The sequence below is a fragment of the Hippocampus bargibanti genome, linkage group LG10 (genome assembly GCF_051943395.1).
Source record: "Hippocampus bargibanti isolate YZ-2025 linkage group LG10, ASM5194339v1, whole genome shotgun sequence".
In the NCBI taxonomy this organism is placed as follows: domain Eukaryota; kingdom Metazoa; phylum Chordata; class Actinopteri; order Syngnathiformes; family Syngnathidae; genus Hippocampus; species Hippocampus bargibanti.
In genome coordinates, this window is record NC_142743.1 from 22,187,605 (window position 1) to 22,212,434 (window position 24,830).

The 24,830-nt window shown below is 39.5% G+C and overlaps 1 protein-coding gene across 1 annotated transcript; it reads left to right on the plus strand.

The window, feature by feature from the left end:
- Positions 1-3,267: 3,267 nt before the first annotated feature.
- On the plus strand, positions 3,268-23,831 carry tacr3a (tachykinin receptor 3a). The gene is made up of 6 exons (XM_089005781.1): positions 3,268-3,418; positions 3,491-3,867; positions 10,067-10,255; positions 10,392-10,542; positions 21,410-21,606; positions 22,251-23,831. Exons 1-6 carry the CDS (start codon positions 3,392-3,394, stop codon positions 22,570-22,572), a joined length of 1,263 nt encoding a protein of 420 aa, XP_088861907.1. The 5' UTR covers positions 3,268-3,391; the 3' UTR covers positions 22,573-23,831.
- Positions 23,832-24,830: the final 999 nt, after the last annotated feature.

Below are 24,830 nucleotides of genomic sequence, written 5' to 3' on the forward strand. Positions count from 1 at the left end.
GCTTTCTATCTCTTCTTCTTTTCCTTTCGGCTTTTCTATTTGAGTTAATTCCAGAATATTGCTTTTAAGGACGACATCAACATTTAATACAGTTTTAGGAACCATAGACTCCCTTCTTTCATCAGAAAAAAGAGTTCATTCCTAAATGATGTGGATCTTGAGTTAAATGAGCTTGAAATGAGGGTGGCAGTCCGTCTCCAGGAGAAACAAAAGTTTCTTCTGAAACAAAAGAAATAACACAAGTTTTACTAGGTATCAAGCTGGCTGGCTATCTAGCTAGTTATTTATTAGTTATATGGCTATCTAGCTGGCTAGCTTTCTAGTTAGTTATCGATTAGCTATCTAGCTGGCTAGCTATCTGTGCCCGCCGCTTGCAATTGTCTACGATTTTGAAAAATGTGCGTTTGTGTTTACTCCAAGTAGCCAGTAGCAGTAGTTTTCTATTTTTTTCCACTGTGGCTTTGTTTATGTTTGGCACAGTACGCCGTGTGATGCGTGTATGGGCTCATTGTGAGTTCATATTTTCCTCCATTTTCAATCAATCGTCAAATTTCACCGCTTGCAATTTTGCAGACATACTGCAAAAAGTCAAATCAACAACTTGACTCAGATTTTTGCTGTCCTTTTTTGTGTAAGAATGCTTTTTGGGGTCCAGTTATATTGGAAACACAAGTTCAATTAAATATGGGAGATTGATAGATGATTTCACGCCGGTTACACGCACTGATTCTTTTGTGCATTTTTTTTGTGCGTGAGTCATTAGAATTTGAAAGTGTAATTGTGTAACATAACAGCCATTGTTCACGATTCAGCGTTAATTTCATTCACATGATGAACAGGTTTTTGACGGGTTTGCTTTCCTACCCTTGGGCCTTTGTCGTCAAGCCACCAGCCAGATACGAGCACTGGCAACAAACTAATTGTTAATTTGCATACTGCTCTCACATTGTGCGCGTGTTGGGGGTGGCAAAGTTACTGTGCAATATAGTGTTTGCGTTCCATATCTGGAGAATTGCATTCGGCACAGGGTTAACCGATGAAATTACCTGCTTAATTAAACATTTCCTGCGTAGTGGTCTTCAATTATTTTTCAACCTTACACTCACACGGAACGAGAAACTCATCACATCTTCGCACAAAAGAATCCTACTGCACTCTGGAATGAAAGAGCAGTACTGTTACAAAATGACTTCAAATGCCTCCCTAAAGGACAACCGACGTCTCGGTTGGGCTCGTCACCAACTCAAAAACAAGACTTCTGGAATATTCAGCGCAAGTCTTAAAACGTAAAACATAGCTATATGCGGTGGAATCTTTGTAAAAATACGCTCAGTAGAAGTCATTTGAAGCCATTTTACAAATTATGGTCACAACATGTCCGGAGACGTCGGTTGTCCTTTAAATATACAGTAAAGTCTCGCTATATCGATATCGGATATATCGATAGTCCCGGTTATATCGATACTATTTCTATGCACGCACGGAGAAAATTACATGCAAACAGGGTCGGATATATCGATAGTCCCGGTTTTATCGATATTTTTTCGGACTCCCTTGAATATCGATATAACGAGACTTTACTGTATATGAGAATTTTTTTCCCAGGCGTTGTTTATAACACGCACCTAAACCTTTAGTTATTTTTTAGGTAGAAAATTGTGTGCATTATACTCGAATAAATACGGTCAATAGATTCTTTCTGTTATTTCTGCGTACAAAAAAAAAAAATACTTGAGAACAAAAAGTTGCCAATGTAATAAGAAAGGAAAGATAAGACGTTGCAATTTCAAGTCCAACATAGTTCATATTATTGAGAAGCATATTTAGTGAATTTGGTGTGTATCATCCAAAATGGATTTAGAGGAAGAGGACAGTGGCCAATCTACCCAAAAATGACCTTGCCACCAGATCAACACTCTAAAACAGGATTTCATGCATTGAGATAAATTTGAGTATTCCTTTGCATTTTCTGAGTTTAACTCTGCCTTGTTTCTTTTGTTTCTTCTCCCTTTCCAATCGTATTCACTGCTCCCCGCCAAGTGCAAAGCACCACATTCATTTCCCAAAATTGGTCTTGGAATCCTCCTTTGCTTTACTCGACCTCCTCTACCTCAATAAACTTTTCATATATATGTTCTTCTGTCTCTTGGAATTGGGGCCTCCACATGCCCAGAGTCTCTCCAAACAGGTGGAGAGTGTTTGCATTGCAGGATTCAAAACAAGTACAAAGGTTCGCGGTTCGAGAGTGTGTGAACGTTATAATCGTTTGAATGTGAATTGTGCATTAGAAGCAGGTGTCTGTGTTTGCCACTCTCATTTTGTACATTTTGAATTGAGTCTATCATCTGATATTGAAGTATGGATTCCAGCGTGCTATCGTGAAGTGCTCTGATTTCAATTATGTTTTTTTTTAAAGTCAGGATTAATTATCAGTTCAGATAATGGATGGAGAAAATTGTTATTTGATTTAAGGGAATAATATTTACTGGATGGAGCGCAGTGTTGATGTTTTTCTGTATTTGTTATTTGGAGTAGAAAATATTTTCGAATAATTTGTTGGCTATTTCAAGACAAGTTTGTTCTTTGAAACTCATTCACTGCCATTCACGAATTTATTCGGGAATTGAAAATATGACGTAGAGCGCCATTTTTCCTTTTGGGTGCCGATAAAGCGCTGGTCAGACCTTTGGCAATGTTTTTTTCCCTTCCACAAAGGGGCAGCATTTATCTTTTTTCCCCATGTTAGCGCTTTGTTCTAGCTTCAGCTGTTGTTTAAGCGCTATATAAACCAATATGTATGGTTTATTGTATTTTGGACAGCCGCCTTCATTTCAAGCTCATATAACTCCAGACTCATATCATTTATAAATTAACTCGTTTTTTTCAGATGAAAGAAGAGCGTCTAATGTTTCTAACGCTGAATTGAATGCTTATATCGTCCTAAAACTCAATATTCTGTGGGTCCTGAAATTCAAGTGACAACTGGAGTAGACCCATTTTTACACGTCTGACAGTAAATTAGTTATTTTTGCAAACTAAACACACACACGCGCACACACGCACAGAGAGAAAGCTGGCATATTTCAATCCCCTTTATTTGGCTGCTCGCAAATAAGATTAGTTGGGTTGAAAACAAAATTATGGCAGCACAATGTGCTCTGATTGATACCACGCAGTCCTACTTGCATGTGTTATTCATGAGGTTTAAAAAGCAGCCACAAGTGTCGATCAATCTCCTCCAGTTTGTGTGCCTATTCCACTCGTGCGTCAGCGAGCGCGCACGGCGTCCAGCGAATGTTGCTGCTGCTCTCTCAACAGGCATTTGGATCAGTCGCGTGTCTACAAGAATTATACGGCAGACATAATTCGGACGAGATGGCTGTGTTTAGTAATGGTTGTGATCCTGTTGCTCACCGCGGTACTTAAATCTCTGCAGTCTCATTTTGTCCCGCGTCAATCTTGGTAGCTCATTTTTTTTCTTTTTGCAAAGGAGACAAGAATGGCAGCTTCCCAGAACGGATCGAACCTTACCTCAAACTACACTAACCAATTTGTGCAGCCTCCCTGGCGTGTCGCCCTTTGGTCGGTTGCTTACAGTTCGGTGCTGGCCGTGGCCGTGTTCGGCAATCTGATCGTCATTTGGATCATTTTGGCTCATAAACGCATGAGGACTGTGACCAACTACTTTCTGCTCAACTTGGCCTTCTCGGACGCCTCCATGGCCGCCTTCAACACTTTGATCAACTTCATCTACGCGACCCACGGGGAGTGGTACTTTGGAGGGGCTTACTGCAAATTCCACAACTTCTTTCCGGTCACGTCCGTGTTCGCCAGCATTTACTCCATGACTGCAATCGCCGTGGACAGGTGGGTTCGTCCATGTCGCCTACTGACCGTGGCCCTCGTTCATAACATTCAAAAGACCAGCCTCATAATCATAGCCAAGTATAAACTATATATGAGCTCATATTCATATCATGTACAGTTCACGGTTGTAGATGGAAATTGGAGCAGCGCTTATCACACTTGTTATTTATTTGACCCTGATACAATCATAACTAATTAGGCATCTGACTGATTGGAAACCACTATAGGTGAGTTGTTTTAATTGCATGGAATACGCTCTTCCCATTATACCCCCTTTCATATTAGGGAACTCATATAAAAACATAATTGTTGGCTATAATAAAGACCATAAATAATTGTTAACTGTGTCCCAATTAATGCTCTGAAGAGATTTGCGATGTTGGAATTTATTTCGAAACTCTCAATTGTGCACGTGTATCTCATATTGCGATTGCTGTGTTAAAGATTTTAGCATCAATGCCACACACCATTGTAAAATCAAGAGTGGAGGAATTCTGTCCACATGAAATTGAGCCTCTTTGAAGCACGATTACAGCAGCATGTAAATATTTCAAGCTCCAAAACATGTCAAATGACAGAAAAAAAAAACAAAAAACTAAATATGCCAACTTCAATCTCAGCATGAATTCTAAATGTCTTCTTCACCCATTCATGCTTTATAGGCTGTGCCGTTTTTCATCAACAGTGGCTCAAAATGAATTCATTAGCTTAAAATAACTCAACTTGCGCAAAAGCTGCTGTTTCGATGGCATCTGTTAAATGTGTTGCGCAATTAATGTGCAGTGGCCTGATGGGGTGGGGTTGATCATACCTACCATAGCAGTTTCAAATGTGACTGTCCACTTTCTTGCTCACTGTATGGCACCATCCATCATATTTTCGCTTGGACTAATTAATAGTTGACACTGAGTGACTGCGTGTGTACAAGAGATGGGCATTACACTCGATTTTCATGATTTACTTCGGGGTAGGCGGCACAGAGGATGACTGATTATCAACTCCATTTCACAGTTGAGAGCTGGTCTTCTTTTGGGGTCTTTGCAAGTTCTCCAAGTGCCTGCATGGGTTTTGTCGGGGTTCCTCCCACATCCTAAAAACATGCACGATTAAAGGACAACCGACGTCTACGGACAAGTTGTGTCCATAATTTGTAAAATGGCTTCAAATAACTTCTATTGAGCGTATTTTACAAAGATTCCACCACATATAGCTATATGTTACGTTTTAAGACTCACGCTGAATATTCCGGAAGTCTTGTTTTTGAGTTGGTGACGAGTCCTCATGTTACGTCACTGAAGGAACGCCCCTGACTGAGAAAGGACATACCTTGCATCACCTCGATGCATTTTCGGTACTTTGTTTGGTCTTAAAACTTCGTATTGATCCATGTTGATGGCGAAATCAGAAGGAAAAGACATAAATAACACAATGGTGAATCGTTGTATGTTATACCGAGACAACTCTTTAATATTCATTGACAAAAATTCCGAGCTGAAAAATAAACCAATTTCCAACGGGGCTCTGCCGCAATCTTCTGCATTTTCTATGACGCTACACATCAGTCTTGATCCCTCAAAATGACCCGGAAGAGGTTCTTTAATCGATTGCAAACATTTATACTTTCCTCTTCAGAACTATTTGAATAATATTCATAACTGGATGTGTAACAAGAAAGCATATTCTCTGAATCTGAAGCCATTGTTTTGATTCTCGAGCATGGCAAGACGTCTTGGCGTGACGTCACGAACAAGGGGGCGGGACTTTCTGAAACTGGCCATTTCCGGTTTCATTTTGAAGTCGTGTTTGGACACTTTAAGTCATTTTTATTGGTGTTTTGCATTTGACTAAAAATATCATACTGCGTGTTTTGGGTATTTTAGATGCTATAAAACGTTTTTCTGATGTCAGTTAGCAAACAAAAAAGTGATGTCGGTTATCCTCTAATTGATGAATCTAAATGGTGTCATTGCTCATAGTAGTTGCCTCAATGAATGTGCACTGAATGTCTTCTTTTCCTTTTGGCTTTTCCCTTCAAGGGTCACCACAGCAAATCAGTGTGCTCCATCTAACCCTGTTTTGTGAATGTACCGGTAGTTTAAATTCTAATAGTATTCGTTTTTAAACTGTCGACTGAATCAAAAGCAACTATTCTGCTGCCAAGTCATTGCCTCACAATTAATCACTCTATTCATCAATTATTATGGCCATCCATTGTGTGCCTCCTGCTCATCTGACTTCAGGTAATGTGGTGATCGCTATCAGTTCGGCATCATCTGTCATGGCAATGGCCTGATCATGCATGCATGTACCTGCGTCACGGTTGGAATATGGTGTGACGTATCGTCCTTGCTGCAATACACAGAGGCAACGACCTGTTTCCCACAGTCAAGCTAACTTTGGTTTCTGTAACCGCGGGGTATATGATTTCTTTTGTCCTTCCGATTTCCTCAATAATATATGTTTTTTTAAATTAAAAAAAACGACGTGAACTGAGTGATGCCGATGCAATGCTCATTTTTGTACTTTGCTCTTTGCTCTCTTGAAATGGCGCAAGGCCATAGTTCACGTTCAGACATGAATGTCCTTCTTTTCACCTCAATGTAACTGGCAAGTGTGTTTGAGCAGCCAGAGCAAAAAAAAAAAAAAGGAATGTCCTGTATTCCAATATTTTCCAATAGATATCACAATGTTTCTATAACCAATGAACCAGTCCGCTAGAGGTAGTGGAAATACTAATAAGGACACTGTTGACATGACCTTGATCAAGAAGCTGAAGACCACCCAAACTTAGCTCAGGGGAGCAGTCACATTTTCTGAGCCGAATTGCTCCGACAGTTCTAATAGCAGGCCTGGATGTGTTAAGCCTACTTCCCTCTTTGTTGTGCAATAAATATATCGAATGCGGCAAAGTGTATAACACAAATGCAATTATCATACTGTAAAAAAAAAACAAAAAAAAAAAATACATATATATATATATATATATATATATATATATATATATATATATATATATATATATTGGCTTACGAACTTAATTGGTTCCCAGAGTGTGTATCCCAAAAATTAATTTCCCATAGGAACCCATTGAAATGAAAATAATCCGTTCCCAGGTCTCCATAAAATATAATTTTCAACTAAATAAGCCTTACAACTACACACAACACACCTTATTCTATGTATAATAAATGTGCTATTGTATTGTAATGAAAGAAATACACTGCACAGTATAGTAAAGTCACTTTATTTACATTTGTGATAGTCGTTGATGGCTCTTAATTGACACCTGTTGCTTTCTGACTTGAAAGGTCTTACGAAACTGAGGCATCACATTATCATTCATTATGTTGATGATTCTCATAGCCACAGTCTTTTCTGGCTGGAACTGTTCAATAAAAGCCTGCATATCACCATGCTGCTTTCAAGGATCCAAGGCTAACATCATGCCATGTGTCAGGCTGAGATTCAGAGAAAGGAGGTGTGGAAAGGCAGACCGGCGACGTCTCTCTCTCTCTCTCTCTCTCTCTCTTGATCGTGTGCATTCACAGAAAGGGGGTGTGGAAAGGCAGGGCGGCTGGGGCGCTGTTCATGTGGTGTTCTTCCGCCAAAGATTACCCCGCCAGCCGTGGTGGGGGGTGCGTATCGCGAAAATAGTTTGTATGCCAAGGTTTAATTTTCATCAATGTAACGTTCGTAAACCGAAAAGTTCGTAAGGCAAGGTGTTCGTAAACCGAGGCCCCACTGTATATATTTTTTCCCTTCTACCTATTGTGAGCTATCCCACTCATGGTGTCATAGCTTGAATGTTATATTGGTGTTCCGCCTGCAAAATCATTGATGCAAAAATGTGTATTCTATGGTGCCTAAATTGAACATCAGTTTTAAAATTCGGAATTATCATTCAAGCGATTACGCAAGTATTAAGACAGTGCCTAAATTAAAGCATTGATATTCATGGTTGTGGGGACTGACATTTTTGATTTATGTGGAGATGATCATTATCTGTGCCCTTGCGTTTTCATCCTATTATCTTCAAGAAGAAAAAAAAAAACAACAGTCAAAGATGAAAAATGGCTGAAAATGTCACGGAGAACCCTGACAGAATTTACGTTTGAAAAACATTTACAAATAAAAGTGCAGCATGACCATCTTCCCTCTCTATTCAGGGAAAGGACAATTTGGCGTTTAGTGTGCTCGCAGATACTTTTTCCTCGCAACGTAACTGCTGCTAGTGAAACATTGGGCAATGAAAAAGCGTTTGTGAGTCGTCATTGTCACTGTGCTTTGAAAAGCTTTCGAATGTGACGATTCCCGAAAGTAGCCAGTCACTTCAGGCATGACGAGATTTTTTGGTTGAGAGTTAAAGACGACAGGGGTCATTAATCTGCCTCTGGGATGTCTTTTGGAATGACTATTTGCCAACATTTCTTGATCTCTTGATTGTGAATTTGCTTCTTCTTGTGGTTTAAAAAAAATCAGTAATCCTTATGTAGTGTACACTTGGTGTGCCACAAATATATCTTGTAGTTGTCACGTTTCTGTTTGTGACCAACAGGTAGAGCTGTCCTGCGGCACACCTGTTAGTCATTAGGAGTATAAAAGGACTACCGGCATAAGCACTCGGTATTCATTGTATGTTAGACCCTGTCATGTTTGTTTTATCCTGTCCGGTTTGTTGATTCTTGTAATGTTTGCTTTTTCAGTCATTTTTCGGTCATGGTTTTTGTTTGTTACTTTGGACTCTTTGTTCTTATGACTTCGCTGTTTTCGACTTAGTCGTTGTCTTTATTAAATACAATTTGTCAAGTACACCCTGCTCCTCCCTCCTGCCGGCTTTTTTGGGGGGGCCACCTCCACCTTGCAATCATGACAATAGTGCTTTATCATGCAAGGACCGCTGTGACTCTTTAATTACGGGGAAATAGATACAGTCGATTGTATCTGTGTTCCAGACACTAAGTTGAAAGTAGGTCAGTGGCCTGTGATAAAGACTCAATTAAGAAATGTCAGTCTTGGGAACTGGAACTCAAATATAAACCTCGCAGGTTCTTTGTAAACACGCAAGGCCTGATAAACAAAGGGATTGTGTGTGTGTGCTTTTGTGTGGTGTAAACTGGTGAAAATGAGCAAACAGATAGCATTTCAATCACAAAGCACACACAGTTCTTGAAATGGTCGTTAACTGAGATGCAGAGCAGAATGCTGTCGCGATCTTGTTGGCGACCAACGGGAGGCGCTGTCGGCCCCGCCGGCACCTGCACAGGTGTTGGTCGTTCCAATCAGTGGCAGTTGAAAGGACTCCCGGCACGACTATTCGTTGTTGGGTCATTGTATATGTTTGCTTCACCCTGTCAGGTTTGTTTCATCTTGGCATATTTTTACTCATGGTTTTCTTTGCTACTTTGTACTTCTGAGTACTTTGATGTTTGAGATCGTGTTCCTGCTGTCTTTATTTTAAGACAATTTGTCAATGACACCCTGCTGTTCCCTATTCCCTGCTTTTTTGAGATCCGCCACCATCACCACCTTGCAAACCGTGACAAATGCATCTTGGTGTGGTGGTGATATTTGCACATGTTTAAATATGGGAATGTACATATATTTAGCAGGGTATTTTCTAAGATTATATACAAATGAGCCTTATTATTAAACATAATCCGCAAACACCAAAACTTTGAGCCATACGCAGTTTCAGTGAAGCAAATAACACTCAGAAAGCTGGTGTAAACTCCGTGCCTCCCTGTAGGGACGCATTATAATCTATGACATCTGAGCAATGTGAGGGAACACTCCAACATGTACAAGACATGGCGTCATAAATTATGCTTCGAGAAGGTACTTGGTTCCCTTCCTCCACTAGCTTAACAAAATAAGTTTGGATCGGTCTGATATTTAATAAATCCAAATTTCCAATGTGTCAAACTCGTGACATTTTGTGTGACTGTGGCTAAAGCAAGGACTACGAAGGGAAGTTCGGTCTGGTTTTCGTGAGGAAGGTTTGATTACAGCCAATCAGAATCAGAATCAGAAAGCCTTTAATAGTCCCACAATGGGGACATTTGTGTCTTTGGTTCTCAAGTGTTCTAGTAATGGCATGAAATTCCAACATTACGATCACTTATTGAAGCAATGCATTGACCTGCAAGTTGAGTATTAATTACCTAATAGCCACTAAAGCGTCTGACCATTGATCCTACAGGTACATGGCCATTATCCATCCATTAAAGCCTCGTTTGTCAGCCAAGGCCACCACCGGAGTCATTGCCTGCATCTGGAGTCTTGCCGTGGTCCTGGCATTTCCTCTCTGCTACTTCTCCAGAATTCGAGTTCTGCCTCGAAGGACCTTGTGCTTTGTGGCGTGGCCCCGTGTGGAAGACGACCCTGTCATGTGAGCAATTTTTTATTCAGTCTGTTTCAGCCACGGAGATAAAAATGGTGACAGTCTCTATTTATTTATAAAGAGGAAATCGTCTATGAAATGGAGATACTAACACCTTATTTTTTTGTTATAAATACTCCTCAAGGTACCACATCATAGTGACAGTGCTGGTCTATGTGCTGCCTTTGGTGGTGATGGGCATCACCTATTCTATTGTGGGAGTCACCCTGTGGGGAGGGGAGATACCTGGAGATTCTTCTGACAATTATCATGGACAACTGCGAGCGAAAAGAAAGGTGAGCATGCTTTTCATACGGTCAGATATACATCAAAGCACACTTGGTTGCAGGATAATTGGCGATTTAATCATTGCAATTAGCTGCTTATTATCAGAAACGTTGACAAATGTAATTGTAAACGACACCAAAAGACAACTTGCATATGCAAAACTGAACCACAGGTTGAGCTTCCTTACATTCTCTATACCATTCAACTCGGCACCAACTAGGGAGAGGGAGAAGTTGTGTCCATAATTTGTAAAATCGCTTCAAATGACTTCTACTGAGCGTTTTTTTACAAAGATTCCAACGCATATAGCTATATTTTACGTTTTAAGACTCGCACTGAATATTCAGGAAGTCTTGTTTTTGAGTTGGTGACGATTCCTGACGTCACGTCACGGAAGGAACGCCCCTGATTGAGAAAGGACACACAATGCATTTTGCGGTACTTTGTTTGGTCTGAAAACTTCGTGTTGATCCGTGTTTGTGGCGAAATTAGAAGGAAAACACATGAATAACGCGGTGGTGAATCGTTGTGTGTTGCACCAAGACTACTATTTGATATTCGCTGACACAAATTCCCAATTCCACGGAGCTCTGGCGCAATCTTCTGGTGCTACATTTCTGTCCAGATGCCTCAAAATGACACAGAATAAATTATTTAATCAATTGCAAACATGTATGCTTTCCTCTTCAGAACTACAGTAAAGTCTCGTTATATCGATATCGGATATATCGATAGTCCCGGTTATATCGATACTATTTCTATGCACGCACGGAGAAAATTACATGCAAACAGGGTCGGATATATCGATAGTCCCGGTTATATCGATATTTTTTCGGACTCCCTTGAATATCGATATAACGAGACTTTACTGTATTTGAATTATATTCATAACTGGATAAATAAAAAGAAAGTATCTTCTCCGAATCTGAAGCAATTGTTTTGATTCTCGAGCAAGGCAAGACGTCTTGGCGTGACACCACGAACCAGGGGGCGGGGCCTTCTGAAACTGGCCACTTCCGGGTTCAATTTGAAGTAGTTTTTAGACACTGCGTGTATTTTGGGTATTTTAAATGCTATTAAACGTTTATCTGATGTCAGTTAGGAAACAAAAAAGTGGTGTCGGTTGTCCTTTAAGAGTCCCTGTCCAGCCTGTTTTCAATGTCTTCCTCATCCAACATAACTGATTTGAATGATGAGATCATCAGAGAGCTAGGGAGCTTCATAACATTATTGCCATGGAGCGAGCCTGTGTGTGCTTGTTGTTGGGACAACCGAGTAACGTTTACACAACTTAGCCAAAGAGGGAAACCCGTTTTCACTCTGGGCACGCCACAGTAGTGGCTTCTGCATGGTGGCCATTTGCGGCGTTTGCAAGTCATTACAGACCTCTTTTTGTGCTTTTCATTCTTTCCATGCTTTCCTTCAATTTGCGCTACTATGTTTAAAATCCTGTTTGAGTGTGATGGCTTTGTTACACTGAATTGTGTCTCACTCGCCAAACCCGCATATTCAGAAAGGAAAATCGATTCGAACCAATTAAGGTGGTGGGCTAATTTCATTCACCTCACACACTTTGTAGCAGCAAACGACCCTCTGTCCTCGAAAAGCCAAAACATGTGTGCCTAGAGAATATTTGATGTAACATTAGACACCACTCTGGGGAAATAAACTCGACGCGCCAACTACTTTGTATAGCTTGTAATAGGACGCTTTAATTCAGTCAAACAGATCACTAACTAAATGGCATCAAAATGTCACACACACACAGTTCCTTCGACAAGAAAGGAGTTGTGAAATCATCATGAACTCTTGAAAACTTCCTTTTGCTCGTAGTTTCAGACTTACCCTCAAGTGTGTTAATTTAATTTGTCTGTTAAAATATTGATCCCCTCATGAGGGAATAGCAGATGTGATTAACAAGTCTGGCCCACGGTAATGTGAATTTAGTTAATGTGCTTTTAAGTCTCCTAATTGACAACCTGGTGATAATACGGAAATAAAACAGAAGTAGATATTAAAGCAGTACTTCGTAGCAATGGCCTTTCAACAACTGTCACGAAATGTTCAGTAGTAAATCTAAGCAAACACAGAGAAGACATGCAAACGCCATATAGGTGGTCAATATTCGAGGAAGTGTTACGCTGCTTGATCGTGTGTATTAATTAACACTGGCCAATCCCTTGAAATCTCTTAAAATGTCATCATTGCAATTTTTTATCACAGAATCAAAGACAATTCTGAACAGGAACAGCTCATTTTAATCCGTTCGTAAACTGAGGTATCACTTTACAATTAATTCTCTATGTATTTCATTCCACTCCTATCTACTTTTTTTCTTCCTGATATTTCTTTGCTCGTGTTTTTTTCAAGTATTTCTAATATTTTGGCTTGCCTCATGCATTAATGCATCTATACATATATGCATACAGAAAGACATGTCAAATGATTGTTACGTTTCTGAATGTGTCAAGTAAAACCTTGGAAACCCATATTAGACTGTACAACATTCTACATGTAGCCCCTAATCCTCCCATATAATCTATCAAGAGCGATTCAATTGGATTAATCTCATAAACTACAAATCATTTCTGCAACAAAACGGCAAAGATATTCATTTATTATTTAGCGAGAACAGCAGTGCAATAGTTCAGATGGAATACTGGATTTCAACAAACATCTTTGAGATTTTAGTGCAGGCCACCGCAAATGGGCATTTTCATGATGTTGAGTAGAACATATTGTGGTGGGTTCGTGTGTGTGTGTGTGTGTGTGTTTGTATGACTAGTCCTGTGAGGACCACTAACATTGATTCTGCACTATGTACAGTCTTGTTTATAGAACGGTTTTTGCACATCTACATTTGCACAGTATACAGTTGACATTTTTATTTTGTTATGCTTAGAATATCTTGTTTTCTATCCTTTCACTCCCACCCCAACCCCATCCCTCTTCAATTGCTGCTGTGGACTGCAAATTTCCCCATTGCGGGACGAATAAAGGTATTCTGATTCTGATTCTGATTCTGATTTATACCATACGAATTGAGGACATTTTTGACAAGTGAGGACCTTTTGGCTGGTCCTTACAAGTATTTCATTCTAAAGGCTTCTAGAGGGTCTACATATGCATCTGTTAAAGTTTCAGAGAGGTCCTCACAAATTCACCCAAAATGATTTTTTGGTGTATTTTCATTTCACTTGGATACACACACTTTTTACTCACTGTGTGTGTTTATGTGTGTGTGTGTGTGCGTGGTTAATGAGAGGAACAAGTTAATAGCACAAAAAGTAAAACGATATATTAACCAAATTGACTACAGGGGTGAGGACTTTGAATGTACCCATTCAGAAACCTCACTCCTGCTGTTATTTCAGTTGAAATAACAGTTGAAGTGGGAAATGGGGTGACATTTAGTGTTCAAATGTAACACTGGTTCTTCTCTAAACTTATCAGCAACGGTGGTCCTCACTCCTTTATATGGAGTTATCCAGACCTCACAAAACCATTGAAACAGGAATTTATGTGTGTGTGTGTGTGTGTGTGTGTGTGTGTGTGTGTGTGTGTGTGTGTGTGTGTGTGTGTGTGTGTGTGTGTGTGTGTGTGTGTGTGTGTGTGTGTGTGCGTGTGTGCGTGTGAGTGTGCTATTTTGTTTTGGCTAAAAGTCAGGTATAAATTTGCTTTCAGTCAGCTGTTTTTTGTTATGCTTGAAAGTGTTGCCTGAGGCTGTTCACTTTTGTAACCAAGCCTGACTGCAGCCTCCAGGCCTAAAAAGATCTCTACCAACATGACATTCATGACAAAAAAATACCGCACTGTGCACAATGACCACATATGTGAGGAAGATTTGTGTTAAAAGATGCTACAAGACCAGATGAGGCAAAGACCAATCACTCTGACTGTAATTAATATAAAATCAATGGGTATATTAAAAACTTAGTCCTTATCTCATTCACTGGCAGACGTGCAAATACGTGTCTACTCCAGTGCTTTTGTCATTGTCACTTGAATTCCAGAACCCACAGACTATTGAGTTTTAGGACTACATAAACGTACAATACAGCATTCGAATCCTTAGCATCTTTTTTTTCATCAGCAAAAAAAAGAGTTAATTCCTAAATTATATGGGTCTGGAGTTATATGAGCTTGAAATGAACGTGGCTGTCCAAAATACAATGCAATACATATAGATTGGTTTATATAGGGCTTTAAAAACAACTGAAGCTAGAACCAAGCGCAAACATGGAAAAAAGGGAACTACTGCCCCCTTGTGGAAAAGAAGAAACATTGCCAGAGGACATGGCCAGCGTTTTATCAGCACCCAAGCATGAAAAAACAAAACATCAATTCATGAATGGCAGTATTCTTGTCAATCATCAAACATAGATTACGCATATATTGTTGCTTGTCAAAAGAAAACATATTTAGCAAGCTTTTGTTGATTCAAGTTGACAAATGTGCTAAATTTCATCAGCTTTCTATCAATGTATTCAAATTGATACAGTTTGACCAACTCAGGATGTTTTTCATCAGCAAAACTGTGCCTTTATATGTGTGTCTTTCGAACAATTTTTAAAAATATAACTCGAAAGAAGAATCAACCACGAACGCCTGTGAAAAAAATGACTATAGGATTTATATCTCATCACAATAATATTACATGAATGAAAAACAAACAATGTTGTTCAAATCACGAATAAAATTAAGTAATGACTTAAATTGAGTGTTATATTATTACAGTGAGACTATGTTCTTATGATCAACAATATTTGTTCAAAATTCAAACCATAGTCGTATTAACTGAAATAATGGACTCCAATCAAATTATTTGGTCAAAATTCCACGTTTAAAAATACATATTTCCTCATTTTATATTTCAAAATACAGAATGTGTGCACATATCAAGATGTTTATATGATGTTGTTGAATGATTGTTTCATTAAAAACATAAAATATGTGTAGGGGGTGAACTGGTTCGCCCGTCGGACTCGCGGTGCAGACGTTCAATGATCTTGCTGATTGAATAGAGCTGGTCCATTGTTCCATGGCCCGTACGAAAACCCAATTGTTTCTCTTGAATCCGAGATTGTGTAAACCACTCACACCCCACAAAGTAATTCAGTTGACAAGATGATTACGGAAGCCGAGGTCACTTAGATGAAGTGGATGGGAGGGAGGGACGTATTGAAGCAGAACGTGCTCCTGTTTCACTAACATAGTCTATAAAAATAGAGTTCCTCCATTTCACCCTCAATCACGCACCTCGTGGGAGAACATAGCAGGTCAGCGAGGTGGCCAGTCACTGATTCTTTGCTTGTTGTAGTTTCTCATCATCTTCAATGGTAGACAGACTAAACACAAGGGGTTCCCTATTTTCAGTCCCTGCCCAGGGCTTGGTATTTCAAATGTCAAGCCCGGGTGCAGCACTAATAATATTATAAGTCTGCCTTGACTCTTTCAGACAGGGAATGCTTGTTGTTGGCAGCTGACCTTTCCCCTTAAGGATATTTGATTGTGAGGAAGAAGACAACTTGGCTTACGTTTTATTGTATGCCGTCGTGCGACCCAAGAGCATTTTCAGGCATGCCGCACTGGGAATGCTCTAATCACAATTCCTGTCTGCAGGGCAGATGGTCATAGGCAATGATTTAATGATCTAAAGAAGCAACTTTAAACATTTCATGCACCCTGTAACCTGATAACACGATAAGCTGCCCTTTGCAGTAACCGATGTCCCAAAGGGGGGTTAAGCGTCGACCAATGATCCACAGGATAGTTTTTTTCTCATGTACAACTGTTTTCTCACCATTGAGACTCTCTTTTGATTTGTCATTTGTCTGCGGTTGGATGGATGCATGGCTTAAGGAGCCCGCGATAAGAAGAAAGGAGCGTCAGCGCAGAGCGCCCATGCGTATGTAGAACTGTCGCGGCTTGGAATTGAAGCGGATTTATGTGGGAGAGGAGATGTGAGACAATGTCTTTTCGTCAATGGATGCTACAGCTTCGTGTTTGCTTTCAACATTTAGCTTGTAGTAGACGTGCAAATTCCACCATGACGTCCCTGATCCACTGCTGAAATGGATGCTTTGATCCTCTCCTCTTTCATCTAGAACTGCTTCATGTCATCACAAAGAGGTTACAGAAAGTGCTGAAGAATGAATGACTGTGTGTGTCTTTGACTTTTCATATTTTTTATTATTTTTGTTTTTTTGTTTTTCCCAAGATGGCGGCACGTGAACACGGAGCGGCTCCCCTCTCCCGGCAAATTGGCGTTTTCATGTTTATTATGTTTGCTAAAGTCATTATAAGTGCCTTGCACGCTGGGTCCGAGAGGACAGTAATTTCATCTGTGCTATATGTCATGCATATTAGCATATTTGACATCTGAATTGTTTTAACTGCTGTTTTTTTTCAACATGCTACATGTATTTGACATCAATCACAGCATATTTTCAACAATAACACTTTATCGATTTCTCCGTTATTTCACAGAACACTACCCGGCAGAAACCAATTTCATGGATTTGTGCTATCCTGTGCTGAGAGCTTTTTACGGAAGGCAATCACGTCTGTAAACCACTCACGACATTCAGCGGTTCAGTTGACAAGATGATTAAGGAAGTAAAGGTCTCTTAGATAAAGTAGATGGAGGGACATATTGATGTAGAAAGAACTCCTGTATCAGCAATGTAATCGAGGAAAATAGTGTTACAGTACTGCATTTTGCACCAATAACACACTTTTAGAGAACAGAGTGTGTCAGTGAGGTGGTCGGTCACCGATTCGTTGCTTTTTGTGATTTCTCATCATCTTTGTAAGCACAGACCTAGTCAGTGACTTCTGCCCCGTATGAAACTTCTGCAATCAAAGCTTACATGTGTGCTGAGCGGAAAGAAGTTTTATCTTATTGATAATAGGAGTCACTGTTGATCATGTCAGTGGTGGGCAAACTACATATTACACATGGGAACAATTTCGAATAGGGTTGTACAGTTAATTATTTGGCCGGACGATTCAATGTGGCTTTTTAAAGGACAACCGACGTCTCCGGACAAGTTGTGTCCATAATTTGTAAAATCACTTCAAATGACTTCTACTGAGCGTATTTTACAAAGATTTCACCGCATATAGCTATATTTTACCTTTTAAGACTGAATATTCCGGAAGTCTTGTTTTTGAGTTGGTGACGAGTCCTCACCCTACGTCACTGAAGGAACGCCCCTGACTGAAAAAGGACATACCTTGCATTACCTCAATGCGTTTTGCGGTACTTTGTTTGGTCTGATAACTTCGTGTTGATCCGTGTTGATGGTGAAATTAGAAGTATATTATTATAATAACGCAATGGTGAATCGTTGTATGTTACACCGAGACAACTCTTTGATGTTTGTTGGAAAAAAATCAAAGCTGAAAAACAAAACTATTTCCAACGCAGCTCTACCGCCATCTTCTGCATTTTCTGTGACACTACACATCAGTCTTGAGCCATCAAAACGACCCAGAAAACCTTCTTTAATCGATTGCAAGCATGTATGCTTTCCTCTTCAGAACTATTTGAATCATATTTATAACTTGATGTGTAACAAGAAAGCATCTTCTCCGAATCTGAAGCCATTGTTTTGATTCTCGAGCAATGCAAGACATCTTGGCGTGATGTCATGAACTGGGGGCGGGACTTTCTGAAAATGCCCAATTCGCAGCTCAATTTTTTTGCAGATTTTGGACACTTTAAGTCATTTTTATTGGTATTTTGAATTTGACTAAAAATATCCGCCTGCGTATTTTGGGTATTTTAGATGCTATAAAACGTTTTTCTGGTGTCAGTTAGGAAACAAAAAAGTGATGTCGGTTGTCCTTTAATTTTATGTAGTCGAACAATTTACTGGATATTTACACAAGGGCTATTTCTCTTTTTGGACACTGATAGCTATATCATTATTCCTTGTGTCTTCATGATGAGCTTAATTGATAAATCAATTATTTAGTCTTGCCATTTTACACAACGTGAGGCTTTTCTTTTTTTCTTTCTTTCTTTTATTTTCTCATTTTTTTTTAACAAGCAATGGATGGGTGAGCAACGTAAGATGAGAAAAGAATTCACCTGAATATCGGTATTTTTTCAGACAACCTGAAATAACACCAAAATAAATGAATTAACACAACAAAGTGAACGATAAATTAAACATCTTTGCATCCATTATCTGAGCAACAAATCCTCACAGGTACTGGAGCCTATCCTATCCCCTAACTTTGGGCACGAGCTGAGGTGCACCCTGAACTAGTTGCCACCCAATCACAGGGCACATGTAGACAATCACACTTTGTATCCTGCCCACATCAATGTAGACCATTCACGTCACTATATAGCACTCAAACAATGCTTTGAAAAGTTTTATGCATGATAGAAAATAAAGACAATTTAGTCCAGCTAGCACAAATAAGGCACTAATCGAAACATGCTTTTCAATTCTCACACACTGCGAATCCTCATTCAAATTGAAACGTGTGGTTAAGGTTGATTAAATAAAGGACACGTGACCTCCATGTCTCTTTCCAAAGGATGACAACATTATTATAAAATCCTCTTATTTTTATAACCCCAGGTTTTCTCCACCCACTTTCGTATCATTATAACAGTCTCTGCTCGCTGTATCACGTTGCAAATGGGCTGTAGATGGCGATGCTCATTCTGACCTCAAGATAATTGATGGATAGTCATTTATTGGTATAATGAACGAACATAAATCTAGCAGTGGGAAAAGCCCCAAGACTGTTTTGGTCAATTATATTGTTACTCGGGAACCTTTTTCTGCATTAAAATGCTCATTAGCATTGAGTTTCATTAGTTTTGTTCAACAACGCACTACAAATCAGTATGATTGTAGAATGTTTTCCCCTTAGCTAATTTCAATTGAATGCAATAAAGTGTAAAAAAAGGACATAAGATATTTTGGAATAGTGTGTCGTGTATCCATGTTAGCTACAGTGTACAACACTTCTAGCTATAACATGTGCGTGATGCAATGTAATTCAAAGTTACGATGCTTGTTTCTTTTTTTACTGGGTTTGACTCTTGAGTGTGAGTGGTTGTTTACAGTGTCTTGAAAAAGCATTTATACCATTCGCATTGACCTTACAATCTTAAACTTGGGTGTATTTATTCAAGATTTAACATGAGAGAACACGTGGTTCTGCACTACAAAGTACATAGTCGTCAAGTGGAACAAAAATGCTTTTTAGATGAATATAAATCTGAAGTGTGGTTCTTATTTCTATTCAGCTGCTCTGCTGCGACACCTCTAAATACAACCTAGTTGCAGTTAATTGCCTTCAAAGTCACCTAATTAAAAAAAACTACAGGCCTCTCTTCCGTCAAGTCTCTGCGGTTCTCCGTAAAGGTCTCAACGGTTTGCTCGAGAATATTCGTAAACAACCGCATCACGAATACCAAAGAGAACTCATCAGACAGGTAAGGGATACAGTTGTAGACAAAGGGTATGGCTAGATTATTATTTTTGTAATAATACTTGAAAGTCTCATGGAAAGTGTGAATGCAGCTCTGAGGCCGATCCCTGAGCCTGTGCTACACTTGTGTATTGAGTCATAAGTGTTGACTAAGCATACAACAGCATGAAACTTTTAAATATGATAACTTCTTATTCTCTTATCTCTATCAATCCCTCATTAAATTGACTGAATTGAATTGAGTTGACACATTTTGAGTAACTCTTATAGCATGGAAAACATTACCACATTCTTAATTCTCTCATCGCAGACTACACAGCCTGACTTGTTGTACGCCGTGAGTATTTGAATAATACGCAGATGTGTTCTTTTGTGCACATGTTTCTGCATGAGTTTACATTTCCAGCGAGAGACGCTGATGTCTGTTTTGTCTCCGGTAGTTTGCTGCTGAGCAGACGCACGGTAGTGACCAAGAGTGTTTTGCCAGGGATCAAACAGTTGCGAGTGACTTGTTGAAAGCAAGTTGTCAGAACACCGGCCCCGTGATTGAATGTTGGAGCAGGCAACATGGCCTTGTTAACATGTAGATTATTGGTGGTGATCTGGACCCAATATGGATTGTAGTACGATGCAAAACACAAATACAATGAATATGAATACGTTTCTCATCACACACATACAGGTTAGAGAGTTTAACATCAGCCCGTTTTTGCTGCCCTTGTTGAGAGTATACATTGAAATAGTAAATGTCCACATACTAATTTTAATCCTCTAAGTAGATTTTTCTTTGCACCACAAGAAATATGGATTTTGCGTGGACATTTCTGGAATGTGGTCCCCTATTGTTTATTTTTAGTCAATGACATTCCGTCAAGGTGGCCCGGTAGTCAACTGGTTAGCACGCCGACTTCACAGCGCAGAGGTGGTGAGCTCAAATCCCGCTTTGGCCACCCTGTGTGGAGTTTGCATGTTCTCCCGTGTGGGATTTCTCCGGGTTTTTTTGCTTTCCTCCCACATTGCAAAAGCATGCATGGCAGGCTGGTTGAACAGTCTAAATTGTCCCTTTCTGTGAGTGTGACAGCAGATGGGTTTTTGATGGGTTCCCACCTAGTATCCGAAGCCTGTTGGGATAGGCTCCAGCACACCACGCGAACATCGTGAGGATGACGCAGTCTGGACGATATACAGTAAAGTCTCGTTATATCGATATCGGATATATCGATAGTCCCGGTTATATCGATACTATTTCTATGCACGCACGGAGAAAATTACATGCAAACAGGGTCGGATATATCGATAGTCCCGGTTATATCGATATTTTTTCGGACTCCCTTGAATATCGATATAACGAGACTTTACTGTATGTCCCGTGGATATCAATCATCTTCTCCATTTACTCTTTTTTTAAACCAGGTGGTGAAGATGATGATCATCGTCCTGGTGACTTTTGCACTGTGCTGGCTCCCCTATCATATCTACTTCATCGTAACGGGCCTCAACAAGCATCTGATCAAGTGGAAGTCCATCCAGCAAGTTTATCTGTCTGTGCTGTGGCTGGCCATGAGCTCCACCATGTACAATCCCATTATCTATTGCTGCCTGAACAGCAGGTGAGTTACAGTGCAAAACATTATCATAACAGGCACGCGTGTTGATAAAATTGTCAGCAAAATTTGTAGTGAAATGCATGACAAAATCCATCGAGGAAAGTGAGGATGCATTGTGCTCATCAATATCCTTGTATTTTCATTTTGTTACACAGGAGTTAATGCAAGAACTCAGATCACATGCTTTGCGAAAAGATTATGTTATTTATGGCTTCAGATGTGGGGCAGCCCGATAGTCAAGTGGTTAACATGTCGACTTCACAGTGCAGGGGTTCCGGATTCAATTCCAGCTCCGGCTTCCCTGTGTGGAGGTTGCGTGTATATGTACATGTACATGTACATTTACATGTACATATATTTATTTATTTTTTACATTTTGTTTTGTTTCACCTTACAAATTAACTGTCTGTATTGTGTGAATAGTTTCTTTATAAAGTGAATATTATGAGTATTGTGGTCAATATCTGGAATCTCCCGACCAAATCGTGAGACTTAAATTGTATGCGTTTTTGCGGGTTTTCTTCGGGTCCTCCGGTTTCCTCCCTTTTTTGTGACATTTCTTGGCGCTGTCATTTTCTCCTCACACTCTGATCAATCACCCTCCTTTTGACATTCCTCCTGTTCTCTGCTCTTTGATGCGACGTTAGGTTTCGTGCTGGCTTCAAGCGAGCTTTTCGCTGGTGCCCTTTCATCAAGGTGTCCAGCTACGACGAGTTAGAACTTCGCGCGACCCGGCAGCACCCAATGCGGCAAAGCAGTATGTACACGCTCACTAGAATGGACACCACCATGGTCGCGGTTTATGACTCTGCCGATGGTGATAGTAGTAGCTCCGGAAGGAAGTGGTCATTGTCATCCAGGAAGAAAAGCTACATCACTTCTCGCCACTCAACTGCCTCTTGCAGCATTGGAAGCTTAAAAACCTCAAATGGCAGCACAGCTACTCCTCAAACTGAGCAATTCTCTTGAGTAGTATACTGTAATTTCTTGAGAATACCACAGGCTTGTATTAATAGTGCATACAAGTATGTTTTAGCCCGCCTACCCTCCCGAAATTATCCCATCAAAAGCTCATTGTCCTGTACTCAACGATCAGCTGCTTCGCCGTTATTCTTTTTCCTTAAGCCTTTCTTTTTGCGTATTCTCTTACTTGCTAACAGTTTTAGCAACGCTCGAGGCCATTTCCTGTTGTGAAATGAAAGTCACAGAAATGAAAAAAAAAAAGCTTGTTTTTGCACATAATGTGTGTTCTTCTCAAGAAATTCCAGAAAGTATTGACGGGAAGAAACACAGTCTGCTGAAAATGTTGCACACTTGCCGGATTCATTATCCGTATAATCAAAAGTGTTTGTGTTTTACAGTTTACCCACAATTCATAGCTCAAATGTGACTCCGTAAAATTTCCCTCTTATCGGATTGAGTGCCTGTACCGCAATGTTGCTCAGCAAAAAACTTGATCACTAATTACCATCAACATGTTAATTATGCCGCTATTTTGGGAACGTCTCAGCCCCGTGATTCCAATTATGTGTTTATTTTGCTTGAATTTACACAATGTAAACACTTTTGCTTGCTTGACTGACGAGATATTCTCAGCGGGTTGACTACGTCAATGTGTAGCTGCGATTTTAAATACCGTTTATAGGTAAGTTTATTTTCCGGCCATAATAAACTGTGAACTTTATTTGATGTGTGGAACTACTGTGTTTTTCGTAAGAAATGAATGTCGAGTCACAACTGTTGAATTAATTAGCAGGTTTCTTTACATGTAAATGAAGGAGAAAAAGATGAAGACGATGTGGAGTTCTCAGACTCTTGTCATTTTTTTTTAAAGCAGAGACGGAAAATAACCACACCTTCACACAATTATTGTACTGTGCTGTGTGTATGCTGTGATACCATTTTGAACCAATCAATTCTAAAGGTTTACACATGTAAATAATCAAGATTGAAAATCTGCCATGCAATTTGATACATGTTCTGCTCAGTCTCTGCACAAAGAAAGGAAATCATCTGTGCTTCACGTTAAAATAAAGAAATACATTACCAGTAGTGTAAGAGTTAAAACGTTAGTTGTTGTTTTAAACCCGCAAATATACTATATGCACACTGCAAAAGGAATTACAGAAGAAAAAAAAAATGTTCTCGTTGTTGTCAAGCCCTTCATTTGAATTGTAAATGTTACAAGACTTCATGAAAGTATAGGCACCAGAATGTTAAATAAAATGTTGAGTGTATTTATGTATCATGTTTTGTTTTTGTATTCTTTTAATGTGATTTCATCTAATTTTGGAATGCTGAAGTACACTGTTCATCTTTCGATATATACAGTGGGGCCTTGGCTTACGAACCCAATTAGTTCCCAGACAGAATGTGTAAGGTGAAAGGAGTGTATCCCAAAAAATTATTTCCCATAGGAAACCATTAAAATGAGAATAATCTGTTCCGAGGTCTCCATAAAATATAATTTTCAACTAAATAAGCCTTAAAACTACACACAACATACCTTATTCTATGTATAATAAATGTGCTATTGTATATATATACAGGTAACATCCGACTTACGCCAGAGTTCCATTCCGAACAAACGATTGTAAGTCAAAATGGTCGTAAATCGAAATCCATTCAAAATGTTGAAGAGAGACTTGGAGGCTGATTCGCAAACTTCCCCCTCTGGTGCCATCACACGGTCGATTGCTGTGCGAGAGTGAGATGCTGGCTGGCCAAAATTGTTGTCCGCGTTGCCGGCCTGCTAGCGCATTGCGATGCCAGGCGTAGAATTAAGAATTTTACTTTTTTTTTATCCTGGATGAATTTGAGTTGTATACATTGTTTAAAAATCATGACATTTAGGAATTTTACTTTGCAGCAAGTACTGCATTCGCTTTTGTTTTTTTTATATCCTTTTTTTCATTTTAATAACCAAATACTGTCATAGACTAATAGTAACAAGTGATAGAGATTTGACAGAATAAGAAGTTATCATATATAAAAGTTTCATGCTGTTGTATGCTTAGCCAACACTTGTGACTCAATGCACAATTGAAGCACCGACAACCTGTGGTCAATCAGGTCAACAGACACAGCAAGTTAAACGGTCAGCTTCACAGGATTTAAGCAATTTAGGACTTCGGGAACTCCTTATCACAGGAATAATTTAGTACTTCAAACTCCTTATCACAGGAAAAGGTCATTAGCCAGGTTACAAACTTATTGCTGTTGTTGCT